Source organism: Eleutherodactylus coqui, chromosome 2 (assembly GCF_035609145.1).
Source record: "Eleutherodactylus coqui strain aEleCoq1 chromosome 2, aEleCoq1.hap1, whole genome shotgun sequence".
Taxonomy (NCBI): Eukaryota; Metazoa; Chordata; class Amphibia; order Anura; family Eleutherodactylidae; genus Eleutherodactylus; species Eleutherodactylus coqui.
Window position 1 is genome coordinate 18,978,181 of NC_089838.1, and position 20,251 is coordinate 18,998,431.

At 44.1% G+C, this 20,251-nt stretch overlaps 1 protein-coding gene across 1 annotated transcript in view; it reads right to left on the reverse strand.

Annotated features, from left to right (window-relative positions):
* The window catches only part of TIMM10 (translocase of inner mitochondrial membrane 10), a 55,743-nt gene extending 38,037 nt beyond the window's left edge, over positions 1 to 17,706 (reverse strand). Inside the window, exon 1 of the mRNA XM_066589484.1 lies at positions 17,619 to 17,706. Within this exon, the coding sequence (XP_066445581.1) occupies positions 17,619 to 17,671 (53 nt within the window). The 5' untranslated portion in view covers positions 17,672 to 17,706. The remainder of the gene's footprint in view (positions 1 to 17,618) is intronic.
* Positions 17,707 to 20,251: the final 2,545 nt, after the last annotated feature.

Here is a 20,251-nt window from a genome sequence, read left to right on the forward strand (position 1 = left end):
AGGAGGATTGGAAGAGAAGAAGGGAGAGAAGAGTAATGGAAGAAAGAGGGAGAAAAGGAAGGGAAGTAGGGAAGGTAGGGAGAAAGGAAGGAAGAGGGAGGGAGAGAGAGAGAAAGGAAGGTGTTGTTAAGGCAACATATTGGCTCAGCTCTGTTGCGTTTTAGCACTAGTGTCCTGGGTTCAGGTCCGTCCAAGCACAACACCTTTATGATGTTTGCATGTTCTACCTGTGCTGGTGCAGCAACCGAGTGGGTGTGCCAGTGTGGGGGAGACCCCGGGTAAACAAGACGGATGTCACAGCTGGCTCGGCGATCTCTCCCTACAATGGTGGCAAAAGGCCTGGCTCGGTCGCGCACAGTGGCAAAAGGGTTATTACAGTCATCAACTATTAATGGTGGTTTGTCATGTGACGCCAGTACCTCTTCAGGGACTCCAAGCATTAATGACGAAATAACTGACATGAGTCCCGATAGCTTTGATTTGCAAACTAGAGGTACACAGTTTACTTCATCTTTAGTAATATTCAAAACAACAACAGTCCTGCAGTTATGGCAGAAGTATTACTTTGTATTAAACAAATAACATTGCTCTATAGTTCAAGTTTAGTATAACACAAGTTTATCGTCAACGCTCTCTCCTTATTTCCATTTAGAAGTTACTCAGTAGAATTCCCACAGTCCTAGTTATCTGACGGGGCTTTGTTAGAACGTTACTCGGCAGATGAATGAAGTTGATTTAAGATGGGCCTCTTTCACTTTCCTTGGCTTTACTTTTAACTGGGTTTTGTGTAACTCATTATTAAGAAGATAGGTCCCAAACTTTCTCCTCCACACTGCTATTGATTCGGAAGCGTGTAAATCCTGGCTTCCCACTCCAGACAACGCTATTACTCTGCACACGCTGTGGAACTCCTCCTGCATGTCTTCCGACGATGACTGCCTACTCGCTACTCTCCTAACTCCTCCTTCACTTCCTGTCCTCTCTCCTGCACTTTCTCTCTACACCTATCCCTAACATCCTGCCTCACCCTGCTATTTTCTCACTCTGGACTCTCACACTATCCCCCTCCACCAATCAGTGCGCGCACTCTCTGATAGACATCTATTGGAGAGCGCATACAGCAGTCTGAAAAGAGTCAGATGTGCAAACTGCATGGTGACTTCACCAGGGGAGGGGGGGGGGGGGAGGCAGTTCACAGGAACCAGGGACCAAGTGAATATAAAAAAAAACATCCATTGACTCCCCATCACTCTTCTAAACGGTGGTGACAGTGTCCCTTTAAGACGCCACCCCTACTTCTTATAACTCTAACTATTAAAATGTTGTTTCCCTGCTTCTCAAATATACTGCTACATTTGCAAGATGTGGCCAAAAGCCACCGTGAAATAGTTGTCGCCGGTTAGGCCTCATGTACACGGATGGATTTTTGCTGCGGAATCCAGGGCTGGCATCTGCCTCCGGGTTTCACAGCAATAAGCCTCCATAGCATGCTATGGAAAAATGAATCTTCATGCACACGAGCAGAAACCAAATCCGGCTTACACTCATGGATGAAAAGTCGGGGCATGCTCCCTTTTGCTGCGGTTCCTGCACAGACGGCATCCGTTGAAGTCAATGGAAGCTGTCCGACCCGCGGACTGGCCGCAGATTCTACGGGAAAATCAGGAGTTTAAAAAATAATCTGTACTGCGCATGTCTGACGGCGAGCCGTGCGGATCATCCACAGTACAGAGAAGCCGGAAGAAGACAGGTCCGTGCGGACACCAGCGAAGATCGCAACAGGTACGCAGGGTCACCCGTTGTGGTCAGGGCCAGATTCCATGCGGGATTCCGCAGTCGGAATCCGGACCTGCCATGTGCATGAGGCCTAAGAGGAATGAGCGAGGAGATGCTGCAGTATGGCGCTGCACCACTTGTGCCAGCCCCTGTGATGATGTAGGCAGTGATGTGGCTAGCATGTTGCTAGCTCAGAAAACAGAAGTTGGTGTAAACCAAAGAGTTCAGACACATGGTCAAGCCTGCTGCTGAAAGAGAGCCTTCTCTAGACAGACTGAGGCAGGAAGTGTAGAACACCAGGTGTCCTGCTTAGGGACCAAGAATGGTGACTAGGAGGATGCCTGGGAAAAGAGGCAGTCTTCCTCCCACCTCACAACGGAGCTGACCGATAAGGCAACAGACCAGGCCTGAGGTGGGGCATGGGTAGATACCCTCCGGAGAGGTCAGGTGATAGAGACATACGCTGTGGCCAAGAGACGGTAATACGGGCAAGCAAAATGTTGTACAACAGAGGGTGCAAAACTTGAGGGAGTCTCCTGCATTGGAGCGGTTAGGGCATATTCACATGAGCTTGTCTGATTTTGGTTTGTACATCCATGTCTGTGTTAAATCTTTTTCTAGCATTCATGAGTGAAAAATGGAAAACACTCGAAAACATTTCTTATAAGTTTGTTCCTCAATTCTTGCTACCGGAAATATTGGCATCTAAACATTTCTTTCTCTGAGAATCTCTTGAAGGAACTCGACCCCCGCCAGAGTGAATACATGCAATGATAAAGTTTGTTCTGGTAGCGTTACAGGGGGACGGGGTGTATTAGCTGGGTAGCTGTGCTATTTTACATCCTGTCAATGAATAACCTCCATTATTGAGCTTTTGTCTGGTCCGATAGACAAGTACTGCTGGGGAGAAAATTGGTGCTGACAGAGAACATCAGTGGGAGGGATGGAATGGGAGGCCATTCAAAATCCATTAGAGAGAAGGAGCCATCTTCCTCCCGAGTGTAGTTAATCTATCAGGAACATTTGAGGACAATGGTGTCTGTAATTTTCACTCTTTCGCTGCCAATCATCTACATAAGATGTCTGTACAGAAAGGGAAGGCAGAGTAATTGTATCATAGAGGTATTAGACAGATTACACGCACGCTAATACGTTTCCATTTGCTGCACTCAGTACCTTATTGTTATAATTTGTAGGCATGGATGACACCTACCGTAGAAGTTAACAACTATCTGTGGTGGCAGATAGTTGTTAACTTCTTTACTGGATCTGTAAGCGGATAGTTGAGATGAACCTCCCTGAGTCATGTACCGCACCCGCCTATAGTGTATACACTGAATGGTCACTACATTGGGTACAGCTAGAACGTGACATCTTGTGATCAGTAACGTGGTACCACACGATGGCCACGTCATGGTCTACTCTTAGATAATGTGCTGGTCTCTCTTCTGTGGAGCGGAAGACAATATTGGGCAGCCATAGGTAAAGGTGGTGACTTGAGTGACTTTTGCCAAGGCAGATTGTTGGTGCCCAGAGGTGTGGTGCCAGTATTTGTAAAAGGGTTGCACTTGTAGGCTGTTCCAGAACTACGACATCAAGACTGGTTGAGCCATGGAAAGAGATCTGATAGAAGATCACACAGCAGTAGGCCACACATGCTAGATTCTAGAGGTGAGCCTTGGGTGGCACGTCTGGTATCTCAGTATCGATGGGCTACAGTGGACCAAATAAACCGTCAATACAACAGCAGAAAAATTTGACAAATTTTCTACACCGCAAAACACATTCACCTTGGTGGAGTCCTACATGCGCTCCACATAGACATGTAGGTTTCCCTCCCCCAGATTCCAAAATCCTGTTAGGTAACTTTGCTCGAAAGGTGGAAGGCGGCTTAATCATTAAATGCTAAAGAGTCCATGACACTATCGCTTTCCATTACAGATTGCATACTCTCACAGAAAGAATGTTGCCTCGCTTTGTCGTCCGGTTTCAGGGCCGGTAACAATTAAAGTCGGTAAAGATAACATCACAAGTATTTGCGCAGAATCTTCCACATGGTTGACGGCGGGACTTCCAATTCTATGCTCACTCTGGCTATGGATTTCTGAGGACTCCATGGGAACCTCCACTGTTTCCATGGTTACTGGTCGACGGCCGGAAGATTTTAGCTTACAGATGCAACCTTTTTCCTTAAAATTGGAGTACCGATTACAAATTGTATGTCCACTGGGCGGATCTGTGTTTGAAAATGACCTTATACACTGATAACAGACTGGTAAACGTGAAAATCAAGGACACAAAATGCTCTCCTGTCTTCATTGGCAGCCATTTTGTCTCATATTCCTCTAGCAAAGACTATGGCAGAATAAGACTTTTCGGGCCTCATTTACCAAAACTGTCCAATAGTAGGACTGTCCTTGTTGCCCATAGCAACCAATTACAGGGCAGTTTTCATTTTACCTTAGCAGCATAAGAAATGAAAGCTGTGCTGTGATTGGTTGCTACGGACAACAAGGGCAGTCTTAATGATAGTCAGTTTTGGTAAATGTAAATTGTTGAGTTTCTATTTCCATTGATATCAAATTTCTGTATCTGAGTGTCATTAAATGGGAGGTATGAGGGGGGTCACATCGGGAAGATCATTTGTAATAACCCTGTATTTACATCAGACTGTTTGTTCATCTCAAGAACGCACCCTTAGAATTAAGGGAGGAATAAGGAAGATCCAAAGACTCTTTCAGTTACTTGTTTACTGTTCATTAAAGTTAAGTAGCAAGATGGCTGACCTTCAGAACATTATTTGCCATAAGCCACTGTCTATCATGATGTATTCATGTGATGGGGCTTATTATGCCAGGTATGGCCCGCCACTAGCAGTACCCATGGGTTTGAGCCTAACCTGTCAGAGGGCCCAACCTCCACCCAGGGGCCTCTTTCATTTATATCGACAAAAACACTGGAGAAAGACTATGATGTGAAGCCTGTAAGAAAGCCCATCAGTAAGGCGATTTCACACGGTCAAGAAACTCGTGTTGCCAGACGCACAAATCTCTCGTGCATATGAACCCCATTCTTAGTACATTCCTCAAAACGCATCACCCATTGATTTCAATTGGACCTTTAATGCATCACTTGGCTCTCGCATACCCTGTGATGCGAGGTTTCCCATTTGAAGTCAATGGGAAACACTTCCAATCCTGTTACGCGTGTGAACCTCGTACGAGAGAATCGGAACTTCACGAATGGAATGCGTTTTTGCCTGAAAAACGCCTCGCAACCACAAGTAAATCGCACGTTGATGAGCACGATATTAGTCCTAGTTTCACGGCCCGATATCCCACTCGCCCCTGTATAGATAGCCTAAGCAGAGATAGAAATAAGTTGTGAGAGCGGCACCTCCAGAATCGGGGATATTAAGATCTATATCTACATTTAGTAATGATATAGAAGCGGTGCAGAAAATACACTCACCTAGTGCGAGGGGGAACCACCTGGTTAAGGGGTCCACCTGCACCCTGAGTCCAAGTTCGCTTGTATTAAGTAAGTCCCGTTACCCACTATCCAAAGAAAACCGGAAAGACGTCTGGAGGGATTACCGAAGTCTGCCGGAGATGAGCCTTTGTGACTTAAGAATCTTCTGAGAAAGGAACAGTTCCTCCGCGCTCCTCGGGTATACAATACCAACAGCATGAAATTAATCAATATATGCTTTATTGAATTGAGCAACGCGTTTTGGCGTGAGAACAAACGCCTTTATCAAGCTCGTTACATCTAAAGATACAATTACAATATTTATAGTGAAAGGACACTTCCATAATCCAAGTCACGATGGACGCCAGCCTGTCAGATCGGGGCGTCACCTCTGAGGGCGTGTGTAGAGGAGAACGTGTTGATGTTCGGTCTGACGTGAAGTGGAGCACAAAGTGAGTTCCAAATTTACTATTAGTGGGAAAACTACCTACTGGACGTGATGGCAGCCTATGATTTTTCATAAAAACCGGTAATTCAGATAGTGACCTACAGTCCTGTCCAATTATATCAACAGTAAAACAATCATCTAAATCCTGATTATCTATTAGTTTTAAAATATTTTATTATAAACAGAGATAATAAACAGGAACAAAAAGAAATAGAATTCAATTTGGATGAACCCATAACCACAAACCTGAAGCCCATTAGTAAAATTTTAGCCGGTCTAAGCCAAGGGTCCATATGTCGAGCTTTTCTATCAAAACAGTTTACGAGATCCCACTAAAATGTCTTTATTAAAAAGACTTTATTAATCAAAAACTAACAGCACTTCAAAAAAATGCAATTAAAAACTGAAAGAAGAAGACCTTATTATAAAACGGGCTGACAAAAGGGGGAGGAGGCATGGTACTCCTGGACCGCGAGAGCTGTAATACAATGAATAAAAACATGCTAGATAACACCTTTTATTCTAAAAAATTTTATAAAGACCCCACCATGGATATTCCAAAAGAATTAATTATAATGGTAGGAGAAGCAATAAAGACTAGAGATGAGCGAGCACCCCAACGCTCGGGTCCGCATTATTCGAGTCGAGCTTTTCGTAAAATTCGAGAGCTCTACTCGAGTAATGAACCCCATTGGCTACAATGGGAGACTCGAGCATTTTTGCATGTGGGACGCCGGGTGCCGAGCTTTTTAAAATTTTTTCTTGGTTCTCTCTCTCTGCCTCTCCCTCTCCCGACAAAAATTGCCAATGACGCGCGCTGCGTTGTGGCAGGGAGGGGCCAAAACAGACACGTCACAGCGGGGAGGAGCCAAAAACTGGGGTGGGGTCGAACACGGCTTGATGCTCGTTCGAGTAACGAGCACCATCGAGTACGCTAATACTCGAACGAGCATCAAGCTCGCCCGAGTATGTTCGCTCAACTCTAATAAAGAACAAAGCAAGAAGGAAGGTAAATATATATGCCCAACGGAACCTGAAATCCCATATCTATATCTACCAAAAATAGGTAAGAACAGCCAGGACCCACCAGGAGACCCATCGTGGCAGGAGTGAACTCGATACCCATCAGGTTAGCGGAGTATACAGACCGTCTGTTACAATGTTATGTCCGACAACTACTCACCTATATCAAAGACAGTGGAGACGTATCAAGACATCTGGAGAATATACAGGGGAAAAGCTCCTACCTATGGGGCACACTCGGTATTGAATCTCTATACACCAACATTCCTCCTACCCTCGGTACAGCTGCAGTAGAAACTTTTCTCAAAGCCGACCCCCTAATACCAATAAGCCAAATAAATTTCATATTAGATTCCATTTATTTTAACCAATATTTTTAACCATTTCCATTCCATTTCTTTTAATCAATAACTATTTCATATATGACAAATTCTTTTCTAAACCATGTACAGGTACAGCGATGGGGAGTAACGTCGCCCCTTCATTTGCTAATCTCTATTTGGGGCAATTTGAGCACAATAAATTCTCAGATCCACCAATGCTTTATAGATGATATCCTCATCATTTGGGACGGAAAAGAACAAGACCTGATCAATTTCATCAAAAAGGTAAATATTAATAATTACAATTAGAGATGAGCGAGTATACTCGCTAAGGCACATTACTCGAGCGAGTAGTGCCTTAGCCGAGTATCTCCCCGCTCGTCTCTAAAGATTCGGGGGCCGGCGCGGGTGACCAGGTGAGTTGCGGCGGGGAGCAGGGGGGAGCGGGGGGGAGAGAAGGAGAGAGAGATCTCCCCTCCGTTCCTCCCCGCTCTCCCCCGCCGCTCCCCGACGGCCCCCGAATCTTTAGAGACGAGCGGGGAGATACTCGGCTAAGGCACTACTCGCTCGAGTAATGTGCCTTAGTGAGTACGCTCGCTCATCTCTAATTACAATCTAAGTTTTACCGATAATATTAACCCTAGCGGCATAGTCTTTTTAGATTTAGAATCGCATAGTAGTAACAGTCATATTTTCACCCGTACCCATCTTAAAAAAGGGGACATGAACAGTTTCCTCGATTACAGAAGCTGCCATGCATGATATTGGAAAAACAACTTCCCATACAGCCAGATGAGAAGGATCAAGGGGATCTGTTGGCACAAAGAGGATTGTGAACATCAGACAGACATTCTAAAAAACGGTTCAAAGAAAAGAAATATCCCCGTGAATTGATAGAAAATGCATACAGGAGGATCACAGAAGAAAATGAAAAAAAAAAGATGAAGAAAAAGAACGAAGATTAACAGATAAAAAGAAAAATAATCCAGACAACATCATAAAGGAACAAAGAAAACAAGCAGCCCTTATTACTAAATATAGTAGTCAGCAGGGAAAATACGTCACATTTTATAGAAGAATTGGAATATTAAAAAAACCTTTTTTTTTTTAGAAAAAAGTTTAGACCCCCACCCCACTTTAGTTTTTAGGAAGAATACCACGCTACAGAGTATATTCGCACCATCGAACCCCAGCAAGAAAAAGAAAAACAAAGGAGGAGCCTAAGCATCAACAGTTTATACAGAAGGAGTTGTGGGAAAAAGAAATGTCTGTGTTGCCAACACATCACACATAAGAAGAAAGAAATCAATGTAGACAAAAGATGGACTGTGACACACAGCAAGTAATTTAGTTATTAGAATGCCCCTGCAATAAAAGATATATAGGAAGAACGAAAAATAAACTCTGTACACGAATATCCAAACATAGAGGCAATAGCACTAATAAGGTCACAAACCATAGTATTCCACTGCATTTTACTGAATTTCACAATGGGGATAGTAAAGGACCAAAGGTCATCCACTCTCAGCTCCATTATTGCAACTCGTTGCTGATCGGCCTCCTCTGCTCCAGAGTCTACCCTCTCCAATCCATCCTGAATGCAGCAGCCAGGCTCATCTTCCTGTTCAGCCGCTACTCGGATGCCTCTGCCCTGTGCTGGTCACTGCACTGGCTGCCCATTAACTGCAGAATTCCATTTAAACTCGCTACCTTCATCCACAAAGCCCTCCACAGTGCAGCGCCCACCTATATTGCCTCCCTCATCTCAATCCATCACCCAGCCCGGGCTCTCCACTCTGCTAACGAAACTAGACTGAGCGCCCCTCTAATTGGAACTTCTCATTCCCGCCTCCAAGACTTCTGCAGAGCCGCACCGGTCCTCTGGAACGCACTACCAAAGGATACCCGGACAATCCAGGATTCGCAGAACTTCAGGCGTGCTCTAAAAACGCACCTCTTCAGGAAGGCATACCACATTCCCTAAACAAACCCCTCTGTACTCCGCCTGATAACATGCTCCGTGACCTACTGACTGCAATCCCTGCTAGCCATCATAAACCGCTCCTGCAGTCATACCGATTCTGCCATCACACGGCTTAATGTCTGACCATTGTCTATGTGTATATCACCCCTCACTCTCCACCTCGCCATACTGTGCACATCTCCAGCCCCTTTACCCTCTGTATCACCCCATTACTTGTAGTATGTAAGCTCGTTGGAGCAGGACCCTCACCCCTATTGTATCAATCAGCTGATTACTATGTAACCGTGGTTCTGTAATGTTTGTACTTTTGTCTTTCTGTATCCCCCGTCTATGTAAGCGCTGCGGAATATGTTGGCGCTATACAAATAAAGATTATCATTATTATTACAGCAGTGGAATACATACAACCCAAATCTATAGAAGAATTAAGAAAAAAAAGAAATGTACTGGATTTTCCGTTTAAAACTTTGGTCCCACGCGGTTTTAACGAACAACTCGAAAAAATGTAGTCACAAGAATAATAATAGAGTAGAAAGTCAGGTAGTCAGCAAATTAATAGGATTATTTTAAAAAAATGTTAACATTTCCATCAAAATCACCTGTTTTATATTTTACTTCTTGTATAGAAAGTTTTTATATGTAGAAAGTAGTGGAATTTTAAGTTAATTTTTATCTTTAAAACTAATAGATAATCGGGATTTAGATGATTGTTTTACTGTTGATATAATTGGACAGGACTGTAGGTCACTATCTGAATTACCGTTTTTTATGAAAAATCATAGGCTGCCATCGTGTCTAGTGAATAATAACAAAGGATCTCACCGTAGTTTTCCCACTAAGAGTAAATTTGGAACGCGCTTTGTGCTCCAATTCACGTCAGACCGAACATCAACACGTTCTCCTCTACACATGCCCTCAGGGGTGACGCCCCGATCTGACAGGCTGTACCAGACGAGCGTGGAGGAACTGTTCCTTTCTCAGAAGATTCTTACAGCACGAAGCCTAAGCAGAGAGGCTGAGATATCGAGAGAACCAGAGAGCTAGAAGTAAGAAAGAGAGAGACCAATGTGAGTGCTGAGAAATGAGACGAGCTGCTGTGAAGGATAGAAACAGACAAAATCAGATCTGGAGAGCCGGTACCCAAATGATAAGTGCTCTTGTGTGCAAGACTGGAGACTAGTCAGAATCCATGTGTGCAAGTAGAGGAGAGGTGATAGGTGCTGTAGAGGTGCACTACAGAGAATAGCCTGTAGGGGCCAACAGACAGGCATTCTGGTGCCTGAGAAAAGGGAAAACGCCCATAGGTGTGGTCAGGAAGTTGTATATAAGGGTACATTCCTGCTACACCCAAAGGGATGTTGGCTGAGAGAGCCAGAGAGACAGCTCAGTGCAGCTGGGAGGGCTGCTAGCCCCAGGGTCTAGTGCAGACCAGGAAGGCAGGAGGTTGACAGGGTTGACCACCCTAGCCTGAACACCCGGGGGTGGGGTGGATATGGACTTTATGTTGTACTGAAGTACGTTATATGGACTCTGTTTACGTTGTTTGTGCTGTGAATAAACACTGGCAGGAGCCAGGTTTAAAGAAAATCCACATCTCCAAAGAGTCTTTCTACACAGCTGGTGCCCATTCCGGTCTGAAAGTTGGCGATCCGCAGGCAAGTAGGCCCCAACTTGCCACAGTGCCTAACCCCGTAATGTCGCAGCCCCCCTTTTTTTTCCCATTTTTGTTTTTTTCTCGGCCCTTTTAAATAATCGTAACTCCTTTATTTATCTATCGACGTCGTTGTATGAGGGCTTGTTTTTTGCGGGATGAGTTGTATTTTTCAATGTTGCCCTTTAAAGTACCATATAATGTACTGGAAAACTATTAAAAAATTCTAAGTGGAGTAAAATGAAAAAAAAAACGACATTCCGCCATCTTTCGGTGCTTCTTGTTTCTACGGCGCACAAACTGCAACAAAAATGACCTGATATCTTTATTCTATAAGTCAGTTTGATTACTACTATACCAAACTTGTATAGGTTTTTTATACTATACTACCCTTTTTTTTTTCAAAGACATTTACTTTTTTTCAATTATTTTCTGCTGCATCTTCTCCGTGCGATAACTTTTTTATTTTTCCGTCGACTTAGTTGAGCGAGGGCTCATTTTATTCAGGATGTCCTGTAGTTTCCGTTAGTACCAATTCAGAATACATTCGACTTTTTGATCGCTTTTTATTGCATTTTTTCTGGGAGATGGGGTAACTGAAAGTGCATTTTTGGCGTTTTGTTTTTTATGTATTTTTTTTTATGATTGTGATTTTTTTATTATAGATAAGGCAAAAGGGGGGTAATTTAAACTTTCATTCCTTTTTTTTTCACAATTAATAAAACTTTATTGATTTTTTTTTTTTTTGTACTTTTCTTTTAAGTCCCCCTGGGGGACTACAACATGCTTGATGCTTTGATCGCTCATGCAGTATGACGGGGATGGCTTAATAGGCAGTCTGGTAAGGCAGCCCTGGGGCCTTTCATTAGGCCCCCGGCTGCCATGACACCTACACGGCTCCCCCGATCTCACATTAAAGGGTTAATAGCCGCGATCGGCGGTACGGCCGATTGCAGCTATTGCCCGCGGGTGTCAGCTGTAATAAACAGCTGCGCTGTATGAAGAGAGGTCGCCCTGCCTTGGCTGAGAGCAGACATAACAGCAGCTATAGTGTTCATCCAACAAGGCGGATTGGGGGTGGGAGGTCTTGTACACATAAAAAGGTGAGGTGCCATAAGGGTATACTGCGGATAATAGAAGGTAAGAGTGAAGGACGCAGCGAGAAGACAATGTAGTTTGCTGAGAGGGAAATGAAAGAAAGAAGAGACATGGGGCAGAGCGAAGACTAACGGCATTGCTTTTAGTCTATAACAAATATATGCAATGGGTTTGTACTTGTTTTCCCAATCCTCGCCCCATGGCAGAACCCCCAAGTAAGTGGAACAATATTATTGGAAAATACAAAAGACATTTAATAAATCCCATTGTCTTGGTCGTAATTTCCTGCTTTCAAAGTTCTAATCATCCAGCAATGTAATGGTGATAATTCTTGCTTTCTTTCCACAGTAATTGGACTTTCGACATCTAATTACATGGTTCCCATGGCAACACCGGATCCAATCGTCTGGTCTCCTGATATAACGTCCATTTATTTGCATACAAGTGCGGTATTTCAGTTGGTAAAGCAGTCAAGTGAGCCGGCGTGAGAGACCAGGCTTCTGTTAATGCAACACTTCAGGGCTCTCAATAGCTATCATACAGGCATCTTATACACATGACTTGGGCTTCTATAGATGCTTTGAAGAGAACTGAGTGACTGTATCACTTATTGTGTCTCTTTCCTACAGTTGTATGCTGGGCCTCATAGAGATATGTTGTTATATCTCTGTTTACCTTTATTATGTCTCCTCTGTACATGTGAATAGGTATAGCTAGGAGGGGACTGGGGCAGAGCTGGAAGGAAGACTGGTAGGGAATGTGCCCCGGGTGCAGCGTGCCAGGGGAGCTACTGAGAAGTTACTTGGGGTCAGGATATTTAAAAGGGTTTGTGCATTGAAAAAAAAACTAATGGCAGGGAACAGGGGCGTAACTAAAGGCTCAGGGGCCCTGATGCAAAAGGTGAGCTGCCCCCCCCCCCCTCTATCTGTACCCGTACCCATACCTTAACCATGCTGCACAGAGACATAACTTGAAGCTTTTGGGCCCCAATGCAAAACCTGTAACAGGGCCCCCAACTATAATGCTCTATTCATAGTACTGGACTCCCTTATGGGCCCCCTAAGGCTCCTGGGCCCGGGTGCAACCGCATCCCCTGCACCCTCTATAGTTACGCCCCTGGTAGGGAATATAATAAAATAAACAAATAAGCAATAACCTCCTGTTAAATGACCCAACAGTCTAGCGCAAGGACAGATTGGGGCACAGGGCTCTTGAAACAATTATTGTATATATTATATATATATATATATATATATATATATATATATATATATATATATATATATATATATATAGAGAGAGAGAGATGCTTGCTTATTAATAAACTGTAATATGGGAACAGAACTGTTTTGTCTGCAGCTGTTCTATAGAGAACAGGTGTAGACACACCTGGGTGGAGCGCCCTCTACTGTTATACATCTAGGTGAAGATGGATTTTTCAGCCCCATTTTCACCATAGCAGAAAAGGGGTTTGGTAAAAAAAAATTGCACAGTGACTTGTAAAGAGGAAGAACAATGTTCTCATCATGCGCCCCTAGACCTCTTTTGATGCATCCATGATCCTATTGCCTTGGCAGCAGCTGCCTGACACTGGTTGCTCCAGTTAAGTTTAAAGTTAAAGTCCTTTTCCAGGTCAGTGTTACCCAGCGGTTTCCCATTTAGTGTGTAATGGTGACATGTATTTCCTCCGCCCATGGACAGAACCTTACGTTTAGCAGTGTTAAACCTCATTTGCCACTTTTCTGCCCTGAACTTCTGTCTGCACCTCGCTGTTGCCACTGTGCCACCAGCCCTGATTATTTTTTTTAATTCCCCCTCCTGTTTCATAGCGGCGTTGCAAACACTACCCATACAAAAATATAGGGCTCACACTGCGTGGTTAGCAGAGGAATGGAGTATGTTGCGATCTATTAACAGCAGTGTTTACACCTTAATGTGAATGGATCAGTCAAAGTCTATTTACTTTCATTGACTCCATTATCCGCATGTTACACATCCGTAATATGTGCCAAAATTACGGCCGTGCGAATGAGCCCTTTGTCTTAGCATGTCCATAGACACACATGGCTCACTTAAAATAAGTGATCCAACCAATGAACATACAATTAAAAGGCACGTGACTTGAAACCAAAAAAAAACCAGGAAACTGAACATAAAAAATTAGAATATAGGCAACATGTGTCGTCCGGCCAAAGAGCTTCTCGGAACATTGTAGCTGCTTGCAAGACAGACTCCATAGAAAGTCTTGGGAGAACTGCCTCAGCTAGCTCACTCTAGTGACTGGTGAAGGTCTCGGCACTTAGACCCCACCAATCAAAACTTCTGAAATGACATGTCAGATGATTTTAGAGAGCACAATTATAACTTAATGGCGATAAACAGGCTGAACTTTGCAAATGACCTCATCCAAGGGTGGACAGGGGGTTACGCTAGCTCTCTCAAGCCAATCATGACACACAGTGGTTGGAGGAAGGGTATACTGTATGTAATGGGTGCGTGGCAGACAGCCAGGCACCAGGATACAATACAGTGGATGGAATAAGAAAAGTCTAAAATATTTATTTAGGAACACAGAAATACAAAAATGAACAATGGAATAGTAGTGAGGAAGTGATTCAATTTTCACCTTCGATTATGTAGACACCGTGTATCAACTATAATGTAGTAATAATAGCTTCTAAGCGATATCCTCAACACTTTTTCTATAATACTAGTACAGTCTAACAGAAATGCAGATTAAGGCCTCGGTCAGACGACCGTTTTTTGCCGCGATTTGCGGATCGCATGTCGGATGCGCATCCGCAAATCGCGTGACCGGGGCCGAAAAATCGGCTGCTAGCAGCGTTTTCGGGGGAAAAGGCCCCGATCACAGGAGTGCTGTCCAACCCATTGCAATTCAATGGAGCCGGCGATACAGCCGGCTCCATTGAAAGCAATGGGCTGGCGGTGAGCGCGGGATGAATTTTCGGGAAGGGCTTAAAAATATAAGCCCTTCCCTGAAAATCATCCTGAAATGTGTAAAAATAAAAAAATATATAAATACTCACCTTGTCCCGGCAGCCGGAGTTCAGCCGCGGCCGGCCGGCAGTTCTCCTGAACTGCTCTGGGTAGTATTCAGCAGCTGGGGATTTAAAATCCCCGCCTGCTGAATGGGCTGCCTCTGATTGGTCACAGCCCTCACCAATCAGAGGCAGCTCTCACTCACCCACTCATGAATTCATGAATGGTTGAGTGAGTGCTGCCTCTGATTGGCTCAGCGCTGGAGCCGGCTGTATTCCGGCTCCATTGAATTCAATGGGCAAACATCTTCTGTTACAGCTGTGGCAGAGGAGAGTGATCTTTGTAGTATATGTTCTCAATGGGGTCGGCGCTGCTGCCACCGGCCCCATTGAGCGCATATAAAGAACACAATGAATCGCAGATAGCCGCGATCTGCGATTTGTTGTCCTATAATTTATCGGACAAGCGCATAACAAGCGCCCATGTGTCCGATACCATTGCAAAGCAATGGTTCTATAAAATCGCAGATCGCATGCGCAAATCGCGCGAAAAATAGCCCGTCTGACCGAGGCCTAAGGCACGTAATACATGGTTTCACTTTGGGGGTTAACACTTATTTTCCTCTAAAGTTGGTTCCTACTTCCCCCAGTGAAGTATTTGAATCCCAAAATAAGTTTGCTATTTTCCCCATAGGTGCTACCAACTCTTGGGAGCTTGAGCAACACCAAATGTCCCTAACAGTTCAGTTTCTGCCAAATGCAGTTAGTGACCGATATAACAGACAGGCTGAGTAATTATTAAATATCTCTATCAGTGTGCACAACTAACGTCCTTCAGAGGCCGGCCTCACTTACAGTTCAATGCACAGAAATCACAGCTTCTACTGACCCAATCTTTGCAATAGCATTGCCTGGGGTCATGAGCACTACCATATTTCCTCTCCTCTCTCCTTGTCTTTGGTGATAGGCCCTCCCAGGTCAAGGGCTGTTGCGGCTTGTTCTTCTGCCTCCTAGGATTGCAGGCAACAACTCTCCCCGCCTCTTCTTTGGTACCAGCACAGTTCAATATGCAGCTAAAATGATCCCTTTTTATCTTAGGGCATCATTTAATCAGTCAGAGTCCAGAAAGCATGTTCAATTGCGTTGTGCCACATTTGGTGCAGCTACAACATTATATATTGGGGTTAGTCCCTTACACATTAGGCCTGGGACCCAATCTGAGACAGTTCCATATCTGTTGGGTGAAGGTTCTGAAGCCTGACATGCATGAATGCCATGGCAGGGCTTGAAGGGGACTTTTACTATTGATGACCTATCCATAGGATAAGTCATCAACAGTTGATCAACTGCGGCCCCAATCGGCTAATCATCCAGCCTGCTGTCAGCCTGATGTCATCATCAATGGACAGGGCCAGAAATGTAGTAAACAGCCTCACTCCCATTGAAATCAACGTGAGTGATGCCTTCTTTTACACTCCTGGCTCTTCATTGCGGTAACAGCTGGAAGTCTAATAGGAGTCATTGCTGCCATTGATTTCAATGGGAGTGAAGCCGTCTATTACACTTCCATCTGTGATCACTGATGACGACACCCGGCCTGCTGCACTGACAGTGAGCCGAATGATCAGCTGGAGGTGCAGAGTGCTGGACCCCCACGATCAACTGTTGACGATCTATCCTGAGATCAGGTCAGCAATAGTAAAAGTCCCGGAATACCCCTTTGATAGGCATCAGTGAAAATTACAATACACTGCAAAACAGAAGTATTGCAGTGTATTGTACATGCGATCGAGTGATTGCAGTTTCAAGTCACCCCCCCCCCCCCTTCATTCCACTTCCTATGATATTCTTCCCTGCTGGGCAGGTTGTATGCTAGAATATTCCATGTGTTGGAAACAATTTCCTGTCCTTGTGATTTGTTTTGCAGTTGGCAATGTCTGATGGGATCCAATCTACCATAATCAGCTCATTTCTACAAACATTAAGTCAGAGGTTCCACAGCAATTTCTTCCTACAGGGTACATAAGGCGTCCAAGCTTAGTTCTTTGTGATAGAAGTTGCTCAAGAAAGTGTAAAGTTACTGTTGGATTTTGTTGCCCATAGTAACCAATCACAGCCCAGTGCTGTGGAAAAATGAAAGCTGTGCTGTGATTGGTTGCTACGGGCATCAAGAACTGTTACTGTTCGACAGTTTTGATAAATGAGGCCCTAGGTGTTAAGTTTCTTTTTGATATGGTTTTTAATGATGGGGTATTGTAATCTGATCGGTATGTGTATGATAGAATGATAGAATGTACCTTGCAAACTTTTTCAGTATTATAATATCAATGCTCTATGTTCCGGATAAGCCATCAATATCATATCAGTGAGGGTCTGACTTCCAGCACTGGTACCAATCAGCTGTCTGAAGGGAACCTGATGTTCGGGTGATCACTGTCTGCCAGGCACAGCACTATACATTGTATAGTGGTGGTGCCTGGTATTGCAGCGCAATGCTATTCACTTGAATGCGACTAAGCTGCACAAAGGCCATGTGACTAATGGACATGATCTCAAAGAGGCTATAGTGCTTACTTAAGTATGTCTCTCTCAAGTTTTAGGTCTCAGAAAACCCATTTTAAATTATTGAAGTACATATCTCTCATTCTTCTTTACCCCTTAAGAATGCATCTTGTTGGGCCTTAAGACTAAGATTGCACAGCATGTTCGGCCAGGCATTAAAATTGGGGCTTTTTTTGCCAAATCGGATCAGGTCACCCCAAACCAATTTTTAGCAAAAATAGGGAATAAAATCGAGAGGTGTTTTTTTTTCCAGTGAATGTGATACAATGGTTAGCTGTATTACCTTTCAGTGCTGGGGTTCTGGATTCTAAATCTCATCAAAAGTGACATTTTCATGGACTTTGAAAATCTTCCTCCAGATGTTGCCCTTGGTCAGATTTGAACCAAGAACTCCAGCACTGCAAGACTTTCTTCTCTGGAGAAAGAGGAGAGAAGAAAAAGGGAAAACACAGTGAGAACTAGAGATGAGTGAGTATACCCGCTAAAGGCAATTGCTCGAGCGAGCATTGCCTTTAGCGAGTACCTGCCCGCTCAAGACCGAAGATTCGGGTGCCGGCGGCGGGCAGGGAGCTGAGGGGGAAAGCGGGGCGGAACAGAGGGGAGATCTCCCTCTCCCCCCCCCCCCCCCCCCGCTCCCTCCTGCTGACAGCCGCTACTCACCGTTCCCCCGCGCCGGCAGCCGAACCTGCAGTCTCGAGCGGGGGAAATACTCGCTAAAGGCAATGCTCGCTCGAGCAATTGCCTTTAGCGAGTATACTCGCTCATCTCTAGTGAGAACATGAAGTCCATACAGATGCCTATGTTCAGACTTAAACCCAGGAACCCAGAACTGCAAGGCAACCATGCGAAAGACTATGGAAAACATCTGCAGAATCTTCCACACGGTCGGCTGCGGGACGTCCAATTCTCTGCTCGCTCTGACAGTGGATTTCTGGGGACTTCGTGTGACTCTTACACGGACGCGCTCCGCTGTTTCCATGCTTGCTGGTGGCCAGCTGGATGATTTTGGCTTACAATCTGTTTCCTTACAATTGGAAAGCCACCTATGAATTTTGCGCCCGCTGGGTGGATCTTCACCAGACTATGTTCAAAAATTACTTTACACAGTAATAACAGACTGGTCGATGTCAAAATCAAGGACACAATGCGCTCCCCTGCCATTTTGTCTCATGTTCCCCCTAGTGACAACTACGGCTGAATAAAACTTTTTGGGCCTCATTTACCAAAACTGACTATCATGAAGACTGTCCTTCTTGCCTATAGCAACCAATCACAGCGCAGCATTCATTTTACTTTAGTAGATTGAGAAATGAAAACTGCGCTGTGATTGGCTGCTGTGGGCAACAAAGACAGTCTTAACCCCTTCCCGCCCCATGACGTAAGGGTACGTCATGGTAGTGGGATACTTCCCGCAAAATGACGTACCCTTACATCATGGGGATAGCGCGAGATCATAGCAGATCTCACGCTATCCCGCAGCAGGAGCTGGCTGTCACTAGTAGCCGGTGTCCCGCTGCAACAGTGGGGGGCATCGGAGATGCGTCCAGCCCCCGCTGTTAACCCCTTCCCTCGCGGCAGGGAAAGGGTTCACAGAGCTCCCTCTGTGGCTCCAGCCAGACTCTCGAGATAATATCGCGAGAGCCTGGCTTGTTGCTATGGCAACAGGACGCCAGATACCGGCGTCCTGTATTGCCATAGCTTAGATTGCTATAGTAAGCGATAAAGCATGGCAGGAGAGAAGTTCTGCCAAGCATTATTGCAGATCTGAAGTCCTGCAGTAAAAGTCCCTCAAAGGGACACAAGTGTTGTAAAAAAAAGTAAAAAACAAAGTACAAAAAATAAAAATGTAAAAAAAAAATGTTGAAAAACCCTTTTTTATGCTTTTTCTCATATTAGCATAAAAAAATGTTACAAAAATTAAAAATCCCACATGTTTGGTATCGACGCGTCCGTAACGATGCATACAATACGACAAAAAGCATTAAACAAATGCTAAAAAACTGAGGCAAAATGCTAATTTTTAGCATTTTGCCTCCCAAAAAACGCAATATGAGTGATAAAAAAAAAAACGTATGTACCCCAAAATGGTACCAATAAAAAATAAAGCTCGTCTCACAAAAAATAAGCCCTCACTTTGAATGCAGTGAGTTTAGAAAAAAATAATTTCCAAAAAAAGGGTTTTTATTGTGGAAAAGTGGAAAAACCTAAAAAAAATATTTGGTATCGTTGTAACCGTACCGACCCGCAGAAAAAAATGTAGTGTATCATTTATGCTGCATAATTAATGTTTTAAAAAAAAAATCTATGGCAGAATTGATGCGTTTTTTTTCTCCCTACGATCAAAAAAAAAAAACATAAAAGTTTTACAATGTAGTCTATATACCCAAAAATGGTACCAATAAAAACTACAGTTCGCCACGCAAAAAACAAGCCCTTATACGGCCGCGCCGACGGAAAAATAAAAAAGTCATGGCTTTTGAAAAATGGAGATGGAAAAAATACCAAAAATCGTTTGGTCCTCAACGCCAAAATAGGCCGTGTCATTAAGGGGTTAATGTTAGTAAGGTTTGCTGAATGAAACTTTTTGAGTTTTTTGTTAAACGGGACTTTTTACAGCTCCACATCGGGAAGAGCATTTGTAATAACCCTGAATAATATATATATATGTGTGTATATATTCAACCTTTTTCTTATATTGGAGCTATACGAGTGTCACACAGGATGACATCACAAAGCCTGAGTTATGTCGGCTTCTATGGCTATTGGCTTCTATGCTGATAGTGAAGATCAGTTCATGTTTGCCTAGTTAACACCAGAAGCGAAGAGGGCAGCCAGACCAAGAATTCTGCGGTTGGACGAGTCACTAAGAACGTCATGGATCCACATCAATACAAAGAACTAAATCAATTAGGGACT